This window comes from Oryza sativa, chromosome 2 (genome assembly GCF_034140825.1).
Source record: "Oryza sativa Japonica Group chromosome 2, ASM3414082v1".
Classification (NCBI taxonomy): domain Eukaryota; kingdom Viridiplantae; phylum Streptophyta; class Magnoliopsida; order Poales; family Poaceae; genus Oryza; species Oryza sativa.
The window spans coordinates 8,665,583-8,675,886 of NC_089036.1; the positions used below are offsets into that span (position 1 = coordinate 8,665,583).

A 10,304-nucleotide genomic window follows, 5' to 3' on the forward strand; every position below is an offset into this window, starting at 1 on the left:
ACCGCCATACTCCCTTCTATCATAAGTTCGCGTATAGATCGCCATATACTGCCTTCTATCCCGCTAGGTTTTCCGGCCTCCTCCTATTCTCTTTGTAGGTTTGTTCCAAAATCTTATGTTCCGTTCATGAGACAGGTGCTTATCCCGATCTATCAAATGACCTGCACTAGCCGGTGTTGATCTTCAAATTAAACCCATCTTGATCGAAAACTTCTCAAGGTCAAGCTGGTTAGCGACTTTTTAGAGACCCACTCAACAATGCAATTTTAGGAGTAGTAGTACCAAATCCAACACAAGGAACAACCGAGTCTGTTACAATAGTGGAGGGTTTTGAGGTGGAAAATGGAAGGATACAAGGGCTAGAAGGTTCTAGTAGCTTCTAGACAAGTAGAGAAAGAGGGAAGGTAAAGATCGACAAGGAACCAAGCCCGGTTCCAGGTCGCCACCGCCGCCGAGGAACCCCTCAGCCGATCCTATTCGTTCTCTATTCGATACCCTCTGTGCTGCAGCCATGTCCCTTTTTGATGATTCTTCTTGGGCTTGCTTGGGCCGTTGTTTGGCGAGACGCTGCTCCAGCCCATAATACAGCCACAAGTCCTTAACAATCCCTCTTCTTAAAATTCGGCTTGTCCCCGAGCCGATGAGAAGCACTGCCAATCCCACCAGGATCCCAAGTTGTTTGAAGGTCTTCGATACAAGGTGCAAATTTATCATCACCAATGAGATTCTTAGTTTGGAGCATCTCAGAGTAAAGTAGACTAACTGCAACATCACTGAAACCTTCTAGCATGTTCATGCTGTCAAAAAATATTCAGTAGCTTGCAGTCAACAGGAATTTGTAACAGGTCACCCATTGGAATAGCCATAATCAAATACTGAGATCCCAGAATACCAAGCCATCTTTCCACCATAAGAAGACACCCAAAGTCAAACATATGATCTGCTTTGGAAGGATTGCCCCATGAACAATGAGCTCACAACTTCATTTCTTATTTTGCAATGGCCTTAAGCTAGTTGCCACTGATTGTATAATCCCAACCATTTTAGCAGATGCTTGCAGTTGTGAAGGAGATGCAAAAAATTATAGATTCCATTTACTGCCTACCTCTTGTTCAACAATGGCAATCACATTGTTACCAGAATGTGCAACACCAAAATCTTCTCCTCTTTGATCTTGAGTGTATTCTGCAATTTCTTCAATAACAATGAAAATTATACCACCTCTGTGAACTACTTGTAGAGATTTGAGTAAGAATAATGGATCTTCAGGATACACGAATCTGAACTCATGCCCACTAATCCAATTCTGTCGTTGAAACCAAACAAGTTCCAGTAGCATGCGTGTTGTTTCCATTTGCAAGTTCTTTGGGCTGAGCCCCATGCACAATAAGATCATGTTGTCTGTTTGTGTGGGTGGTGGCCAAGGTTGTTTCTCTTGCACTTCTTGAGACGATCGCCACAACTCCAGTGCCCAATAGCATTATCATCACCTATGTCCCAAAATCTCTAATGGGAGTAGGGTTGTGGAAGCCAATCACCCAACAAGATCTTGTGTTGGTGAACCTTGTCTTTACCTGGATCCCAATGCCTACACATGATCAGTTCTTGCTCACAGACATGCTCTTGGATCACCCCAATCAATGGCAACCAAGGTGGCATCCATTCAAGGGCGGATCCAGAAACAAAAAGTTGGGGGGACTCAACATACCGAGTACACCGATATAAACACATAATCTCAGTATTAAACTATACTAAAATGCTATTATAAGACCTTTAGCACCTCCTATCTTATCAACTATGATGAAAAAATTGAGGGGGGGCTTAGGGGGGTATCCATGGGTTTTGTGGGTGTAGGGGGGACTTGAGTCCCCGCTGCACCCACGTGACCCCGAGACATTTGAGGACAAACAAGGTTAGTTGCAGCACATGTCCTTTCACCAATGCATAGTTCTGTGTGGGGGGTGGCCATGGATTTCTCTTGGGGTACTTCATCAGTGGCCTCTTGTCACCATTGGGGCATTTCAACAAACACCTGATGGACATGCTTGTATACTGATTGAGGTCAGGCATCAACCATGACGAGAAGACTTAAGATGATGCATCATGTACTAGAACGCCCTCCGGCTCACCCATCATGGTTTGGCACGTGACCCTGGCATGGTATGCGCCACCCTTGACACCAAGGCCTAACGTCGAACATTTAGCATGTGTCACCTTAGGATAGTCCGGGGTGTTGATGTAGGCGATTCTGGTTGTGTTCTTGTTAGCCACCAACTCCATAGAAGCAGCGGCTGTGCTGGCGAAGGTAACCCTCTCAACCATGGTGAGATTGGGCTCGATGTCGGGGATGGAACATTTCATCGAACACGTGGTGAGCGTAACCTCAGGAAAATCCTTGGTGATGATGTAAGGGTCATGAACCTTGTCCTCACCATTCCCAAGCTCCAGGACGCCCGTCGGAGTAGTCCCCTCGTTGATGTAGATGAATCTCTCAATTGTGCTCGGGCTGCCGCCATTGGGGCACTTCGTCGAACAGGTGGTGGGCGTCACCTTGGACTGCTCATCCCCAACCAAAAATCGCAGGTGTTCATCCTTCTTCTATATATCGGGCATCCACTATTCTACCGCCACCTTGAGAGACAGCAGATCAGCGCTTCTTCTTTGATCTACCTCCATTCGCCTCTGCTCATACTCCTCGATCTGCCTCAAAATCAAATCGAACCTATCATCTATGGCGAGAATTCCAACGAACCAAATAGCTCTGATACCAAATTGTTAGAGACCCACTCAACAACGCAATTTCAGGAGAAGTAGTACCAAATTCAACACAAGGAGCAACCGAGTCTGTTAGAATAGTGGAGGGTTTTGAGGTGGAAAATGGAAGGATACAAGGGCTAGAAGGTTCTAGTAGCTTCTAGCCATGTAGAGGAAGAGGGAAGGTAGAGATTGATACCCTCTAAGCTACAACCATGTCCCTTTTTGATGATTCTTCTTGGGCTTGCTTGGGCCGTTGTTTGGCGAGATGCTGCTCCAGCCCATAATACAACCACAAGTCCTTAGCACGACTGTAATAAATACCACAATACATTATAGGTGAAACATCGTGGTGATCGAAAAAAATTATCAACAGTGGCGTCGTCATCTCGAGGACCCATGTAGAAGTGGCTGGAATTATTTGGGACGGAGCGAGAGAAGAAGAGTGAGGAGGGTGAGGCTGAGATGAGTGGTACAGTTGGGGGGGACGTGATCCCCTGACGTACTGCCCTCTAACTTTGAGAGGATGACATGTGGGCCGCACAGCTGGTGGACCCACATGTCAGCCACCCACTTCAGAGGAGCCTCTTCCGGTTGGGGGGCGCCCGATTTTTGTCCTGAGATCGGACACTCGACAGGGAGTGTTTTCGTAAAATATACTACTATCTTATATCTCATGGTACCTCAGGAAGACCTGTAAAATCACTCTCTTTATAATATCCAATGATGCCGTACGTGTTAGGCCCTCGATGGCCGAAGATTGATTGATCTTGAAGAACGAGAAAGATCGATAAATCTAATGATGCCTTGCATGGCCATATATATTAACTGAAGAATGAGAAGACAAATCTAATGGCGTCGTGCTTGGCCATAGATGGCCACAGATTGACTGAAGAACGAGTAGAAGAAAGCTATAATTGCAAGCACGAGGGCGATGATCGACCACGGAGTGCTGCAGTGGGCACGTTTAAACAACGTCCTGTGCTTGTGCCAGCTCGAGTCGTGGTAGCATTTCACATCGTCGAACAGTTGAGCGAACAGGTTGTCGCTGTAGTGCATGGTGCACGGATCGCCCAGACGGCTGAAGAAGTTGATGGCCGCTTCGTCATCGTTGGACAGCAGGTTGTCAACGATGCCACCCCGCTGGAGCACGGAGACGTCCTGCCCCGATCTGACCAGCGACGACATGAGCGCGCTGTAGCTCGTCAGCGGCGCCGGAGTCCCGGCGCGTTGTCCCCCTGCTCTGCTCGAAGGCGATGAGATTCATCAGCTGCGTCAGGTTCGCAAGATGGATCTCGATGCGTAGCAACTCCATGACTCCCCTCTTCCTGTCGAATGTTACGTCGAACATATCCCGGGGCGACCTCTTCTTCCTGAACGTGACGCCGGCCTCTCGCAGCAGCGATACACAGGGTATCAGCAGCAGCCGAGGCGGCGACGGAGATGGCGAGCCATTGGTTACCGCAGGTAACTCCAGCTCCTCGAGCTTGGGCACGAACTTGTCGTGCAAAAGATGGAGTAAATGGTCGAACTGCCCGGTGAACTCCGGACGCAGTGGTTGTCTGGGCACGACGGTGCCGTTAAGCTTGAGCTGGATGAGCAGAATCTTGACTAGATTGTCCTGCGTTACGGCGCCACGGAAGAAGGTGTCAAAGAGGCGCTCGAGCACGAAGAAGGGGATCTGGTTCTCGAGGAGGAGGAGGTCCGAGTGCAGCAGCGTGAGGCCCCAGCCGACGTCGCAGAGCGGGTCGGGCTCGCCCCTGTTCCACTTGAAGAAGAACTCGAGGATGAAGTAGCCGTCGAAGACGCTCGTCCTCTCGCTGTAGCAGCAGCGGGCGCGCCGCTCGACGGCCCGAACCGCCCGCACGAAGTCGGAGAGCGGGACGGTCGCCGCTCGCTGGAGGAAATGGCGGAGGAGGCGCAACTTGTGCTGCTCCATGGCGCGGAGCGCGTCGCGGCCGCGGTAGTAAGGGCCGATGGACACCAGCTGCGGCTCATACAGCTTCTTGTTCTCCTCGCGGATGTGGGCGGGGACACGGAAGATTGTGAAGGAGCTGCCGTCGTCGTGAGCAGGGAAGAGCTTTTGCTCCACCGCGGTTTCCAAGGAGTCTTTCGGAGGGATGGGTTCGGTCTGTTCCATTTCATCTTTGACAAATTGTGGCTGACAGGTAGCACTAAAACAGGAAGTGTTCTATCCACCCAACTGGAAACTGGATGTCCACCTAGCTAGTAGGCTATAGGTATGTTGTACATTATGTGCTGTGATTGGTGCGTAGGATATTACTGGCCATCAATCTCATCTAATGAATTTTTTAGCGTTCATTTTATATGATACATTGAAAACTAATGGATGATATAATTAATTATATGGATAGATCAAATACCTTTATATTATAAATCAAACCAATAACTATACCTAATAAAAAAGTACATTAAATTTCTGGTAGTATTTTTCGCCTTTTATTTCATCCATCATTTTTTCACTGTTTTTTTCCGTTCCGTCTGCTTTCTTTTTTTTTCCATCCGCCTTTTTTCCGTCTTTTTTTTTTGCCTTTTTTGTCTTTGTCCCTTTCCTTTCGTTGCATTTTTTTTTCACGCGCGGTAACGATTCGTTTTTATCTAGCCCTTTTTTTTTGCTGGGCCGAACTCTAGCGCCACCGCCACGTCGGTCTACCTCCCCCATGCGTTCTCTCCTCCAATTGATTGTAAAAATCAATTCACACTATTACCTCATTATTTTCCCTATGATTTTTCCAATCAATATCGCTTTAATTTATCGATCTAATCTCCATTTAAAAGTCATCGTTTTTATCCCGTGTTTTATAGATTTGCTCCGGTTTTGATAAAAATGGAAAGAGGAGATCAAGTATATCAAAAGCCCTCAACCAATTTTAGGAGATCGTGAATGATTCGACCGGATTTGATGGAGGATCGGTTCTAGCATGACAAGACTATCTTCCGGAGATTGAAGCCAGCTAGCAGTCACAGCTCCACTTGTAGGCAGTCGGCTATGTGAGCTGGGCCTACAGCTCCACTTGTGGGCTAGGTCAAAAGAGGCAATAACGGGCTGGGCTGGGATTAAAAAGAAAGGAAGAAATGAGGTTTTGGCCCAAAACCAAAGAGTATAATGTGTAGCAATCAAAAATATTTTAACCCATTGTTGAATACTGCAGTCGGCTATGTGAGCTGGACCTGCAGCTTCATTTGTCCTTAAATGTATTCCTATAAGAGAAAAAAAATAATACATAAACCCTGTGCCCAAAATAATCTAATCCTAAGATTTATCCTTAAGATTGGATTTTATTTTACTAAGGGAGTATATATGTACTTACCACATATTACTATTCACTAGAAAAAAAATATAAGTACGATAAAAATCCTACCAATCCTTCACTCCTAATTCTCAAATTAATAATTAAAATATTTTTATGTTTGTATGTAATAGATACAGTTAGACCAGCCCCTCCTCCGTAACTCCTTTCGCTCATGTTTATATGATAGTTAACTAGGATTTATGAATTAAAAAATACTACATCCTATTTAACTATATTTGAATAAAATACTATCACATGGAACAATATTATAATCCTTTTATTATGTCTTTCGCATCCAAATAATCTTTTTAACTGGCAGCGGTACTATATTCATTTACTAACTTTGATCGCTAATCTTTTTAAAGAAATATATAAATATGTGAACTACATTTTTATTAAAAATGTTCACATGGAACATATTCTATCCCTTTTCATGTCATTCTCATTTAAATAGTCTTAACAATTAGCATAAATAAATTTAACAACACAGATTATTCTATCATATATTATCCCATGAACATGTATAGGTGAGGAAGATCTATAATAATACAAGGAAAATAATATCAAGGCCCATGTAAAATCATATATTTGCAAAGAATTATTACTTGCGCAAATATTTTTCCACGTGGTTCTCACCACTAAAGCTATTAGATTTTCTGAATTAGTGTCGAATGATCAATTCTGCTAAGTTTTAAAAGAGAAAATTATATTTGTACCACTAAAATTTAGTAGTACTGATTAATACCATAAAAACACCGTGCCTACTCTATACCACAAATCGATTCAAAACTTAAAAGAATTATTTTCATTACCTCTATTTTCTCTATGTTATTCCCTAAAGGGCGCAAAGTATGGAGGACAGGGCGTGCTACAATATTGTAAATACTATGACAATATTGCTAAGGTGATGGTCCAGTGAGAGGTCACCGTTGTTAATAGAGCTCAGTTGGCTTAGTTACTGATGCAATCCTTTATGAGTGTAATGACAATGAATGTTGAAATTGTGCCCCACACTAGTCTTAAGGGGTATGGCAACGTCGATGCGAAACCCATGGTTTAAGGCATAAGAGAAGAAAACCATGATGGCTATGCTATGCTTGATGCGTTAGAGGAACATTTATATATAATTTTAGTGATTTTATCGTGGCGCTCTAATAAAATAGAGAAAATCCTAGAAATTCTAAGAAAAAAGCAAAACATCTACCCCTTGATTTTCACTTAAATTGGTGGGTCCAATATTATACACCCTTAGATAAAATTGATCTTAAAACAAACTAAATATCATGGGTCCCACCTATCCTCCTCCCGCGCGTTGCATGTGGCAGGTGGAGTATACGTACGTACATGTACGTATGCTTCCTTCCTTCCTTTTCCTTTTTTTCTTTTTTTTCCATATATATATATATATATATATATATATATATATATATATATATATATATATATATATATATATATATATATATATATATATATATATATATATATATACACTAGCAAAAATGCCCATGCGTTGCAACGGGTAAAAAAATTCTAATGATAATATATGTTTTTCATGCATAGATGACATTAGTGTCATGGAGCAGGACGGGCTCAGTAAGTATGTTGTTCGCATGTATGGAGGTTTTTTGGTGAACAGTATGTATTTTATGGCGTACATATATGGATATTAGGACAGAGAGGTTTCTATAAATACAAGAGATATTTTTAGGAGAGATTAGGAGAGAGGTTTCTATACATATAGGAGATTTTGCAGCATACATGTACAGGAGATCAGGATTACATATCTACTCCCTCCATCCCAGAATATAAGCATTTTTAGAGTTAGACACGGTTATTAAGAAAGTTGATAGGATTAAATGGGGGGGTGTTGTGATTGGAGGAGAAGTGAAGGTAGGTAGGAAAATTGAATGGTGGAGAGTTGTGATTAGTTGAGAAGAGAATGTTGGTGGAGAAGTTGTTATATTTTGGGATAAATTCTATAGGCTATAAGTTGTTATATTTTAGGACGGAGGGAGTAATAAGGAAGACATGGACACTGTGAAGTGAAGATGGATTCTTTATTATATTAATGGTATATTAGGTTTATTTTTAAGTATAAATACGGTTCCATCTATTAAAAGAGCACATACCTAAGACAACGGTAATATGTAGTGGTGATAGATAAGTAAATGTATAACCGGGATAAAGTAATTTTTGTTTGAATATCATTTGTCTATTTGACGGTATACATATTACTTTTATGATTATAATTAAAGTAATCTATGGTCTTTATAGCGAATATGGTGATATATGACTTCTTTTAACATTCTTGCCCGCGCAGTCTAATAATATGGTGATATATGATTATCCCAAGTCGCCACGTGGCATTCTAATAAAATAGAAAAATCTGACCATCGATTTTCACTTAAATAGTAGTTGGGCCCATTATTTTAGATCGTTAGATTATCTTTAAAGAAAAAAAAACTCCTGCCATCCCTACCTCCGTGCAGGATGCGTATTGTACGCTCCCTATCTTCCCTTCTTTTTTTTTCTCTTTGTTTCTTTCTTCTTTTTCTATATTTATGAAAAAAATCCCTACAAATAGACATCGTACGAGTAAGTCCATTAAACTTCTTAGAAACACTCTTAAGCCACCATGTGGCTCCTACAAACGCTCCTGACCGCCACGTGGTGCTCTGATAAATTAGAGAAATCTAAGAAATTCCAAGGAAAAAAAAGAAAACATCGTACCATTGATTTTCTCTTTACACACCATTAGAACTATATATGTAAAAAACAAATGTCGCGTACGTCCACACCTCTCCCTAGGTCCCTCATCTCCTAACATGTACGTACATCCAAAGTTCGTATGTCTCCCCACCCCTCTCTTCTTCCTTCCATTTATGGTAGCAAAATTATATATATAAAAAACACAACAACTAAATAATTAGAATATCTTATAATATATTTGATTTAATTTGAACTATGTTTACCATAATTTGGCATGTACATATATAAGAAACATATCATTTGACATAAACCCCTTTATCGCAAACTAAATAGTAATAAAATATTACAAAAAGTAACATACATCATGCCATCGTAAATGATCTCCTATTATCTCTCCTGCTCACTTTCTTATCCATATTTTCTAGCGAGCAGTTCAGTACATAAAGAACCAAAAATGCTATATTAACTATCTATTATATACTAAAAATTCATTAAACTCCCTACAAATCCTCTTAAACTGTCACATGGTTTTCTACAAACACTCATAAGACGCCATGTAGTGCTTAAATAAATTAAAAGTTCCTAGAAATTATGATAAAAAAAATCAAACCATTGATTTCCTTTAAATAGGTAGATCCAATAATTATAACTGCTACATCTCACAAAAATAAATCCGGTACCCCCACCTCCATCCCTACCGTATGTGAGCATGCATGTTCGTACGTACCTCCACCGTCCTACTCATCTATGGGATCCAATTCTCATATCCTATTTTTAAGATAACTTTTCCTATTTTCTACCTAACACATAATATATAGAAAAATAATAATAGCTAAATGATCATAACTCTCAAGTTACATGTATTTCTTAGTTTATTTGACTTTTTGTGTTATTTATAATTAAATTCAAGATCCATATTGCCCATATTTACTATATAGAAGTTAGATAATAGAAGTTATATAGAAGTTAGATAATAGCTAAATTCAAGATCCATGCTGCTATTCTGACTACAAATATTTGAGCAAAATAGCACTTCGAAAACGATGAATGAATTCAAATGTGTGGGTCTAAAGTCCAAGTTCAATCACCACCAAGAAGCTTGGAACCAGAATGCAAACTCTGGGCCTGAACCCGATGAAGGCGGAGCTACAAGACATTATTAGCGAGATGGACACTGACAGCGGTGGCATCATCGACTTCTACAAGTTCCTGGACCTAGTAGCGCACTAAATGATTAGATGAAGGGCAAGGACTAAGAGGAGGGGGGCAAAGGGAGACGTTCCATGTCTTCGACAAGGACTAGAAAACAGCTTCATCTTTGCCACCGAGCCCCGCCACGTCATGTCCAATGTATCAAGAGAGGCTCACTGATGAGGAGGTCAACAATGATCCGTGAGGCTGATGGTGACATGCGGATCACCACAAGGAGTTTATAATTAAATTCAGAACAAAAATATAAAACAAGCAATTTGATTAAAATACACAAACAAAAATTAAAAAAACACTAAAACTATAAAAAAATAT

The 10,304-nt window shown here is 41.3% G+C and overlaps 1 protein-coding gene across 1 annotated transcript; it reads right to left on the minus strand.

Moving 5' to 3' along the window:
- Positions 1 to 3,551: 3,551 nt before the first annotated feature.
- LOC4328906 (UPF0481 protein At3g47200) lies at positions 3,552 to 4,894 on the minus strand. Its single transcript, XM_015768888.3, has one exon. It carries the CDS (start codon positions 4,892 to 4,894, stop codon positions 3,881 to 3,883), a length of 1,014 nt encoding a protein of 337 aa, XP_015624374.1. The 3' UTR covers positions 3,552 to 3,880.
- Between the last annotated feature and the right edge of the window lie 5,410 nt (positions 4,895 to 10,304).

What these genes read in the sequence shown, in the direction of transcription:
- LOC4328906 (XM_015768888.3), bottom strand. Translation starts at nt 4,894, where the DNA reads ATGGAACAGACCGAACCCATCCCTCCGAAAGACTCCTTGGAAACCGCG.